This window comes from Rhincodon typus, chromosome 35 (assembly GCF_021869965.1).
Source record: "Rhincodon typus isolate 14 chromosome 35, sRhiTyp1.1, whole genome shotgun sequence".
Taxonomy (NCBI): Eukaryota; Metazoa; Chordata; class Chondrichthyes; order Orectolobiformes; family Rhincodontidae; genus Rhincodon; species Rhincodon typus.
In genome coordinates, this window is record NC_063366.1 from 18,144,690 (window position 1) to 18,145,499 (window position 810).

The 810-nt window shown below is 50.1% G+C and overlaps 1 protein-coding gene across 2 annotated transcripts in view; it reads right to left on the reverse strand.

The window, feature by feature from the left end:
- LOC109921078 (E3 ubiquitin-protein ligase TRIM39-like) overlaps positions 1 to 810 on the reverse strand; it is a 25,667-nt gene that overhangs the window by 13,294 nt on the left and 11,563 nt on the right. For both annotated transcript variants that reach the window (XM_048616755.1, XM_048616754.1), the window contains exon 2: positions 210 to 305. In XM_048616755.1, the coding sequence (XP_048472712.1) occupies positions 210 to 305 (96 nt within the window). The remainder of the gene's footprint in view (positions 1 to 209; positions 306 to 810) is intronic.

Sequence of the window (810 nt, forward strand, 5' to 3'; positions counted from 1 at the left end):
AACTCGCTTTATAATCCTGGGTTTATTAACTGCGTTTCAAACCCAGCAGTTGCCAGGATCTGACCCCAGGCCCCCAGGAGTGTTTCAGCTGACACTGTAGAGCTTGGCTCCTCCCTGCCCAATTTCTCTATGACCAGCCCCACCCCCACCCTGTCCAGGCATTGACAGCAGAACCCAGAGATGGTCAGCGGCCAGGTCACATAACTCACCCTCAGCTCGGCTATATTCGCCTGCTGGTGGCTTTGGCTGTTGGAAATTTCGTCCACTTGCTTGTTCAGTATGTCCAGTGCAGTCTGCAGCTTTCCCTGTAAAGCACAGTACACAGGCGATGTTTAAAACAGCACAGTCTCCTCAAACAGCACAGGGTGGGCTTTGGGACTTGGGCAACCCGTCGGAAGGGAGAGGAAAATTGGGATCCCCCATGACGACCCATCTCCACCCTCGGCCCACCTCAGCTCCTCCTTCCATGTTAAACATATCAGCAGCCAATTCTAAAGTGTGTTACAAGGAAGCATTCCTTTGAAATTCAGTTACTGTTCTTTGTAGGAAAGAGGCAGTCAATTGGGACTGTCGATCCCGTTAAATCAATGACCAGCTCGCCTTTATGTTTACTCAGGGGATTTAGGGGAACATTATTAGCCAGAGCAAAGGAGGAAATTCTCCTTGCTCTTCTTCAGAGTAGTGATCAAAGGATCTTTTACCTGGAAGAGCAGGTCTTCATCTAAAAAATGCGTCCAGTGGCAAGGTAACACTCCTTCTAACAGTGTGACACTCCCTCAGTACTGACCCTCTGACAGTGCGGCGCTCCCT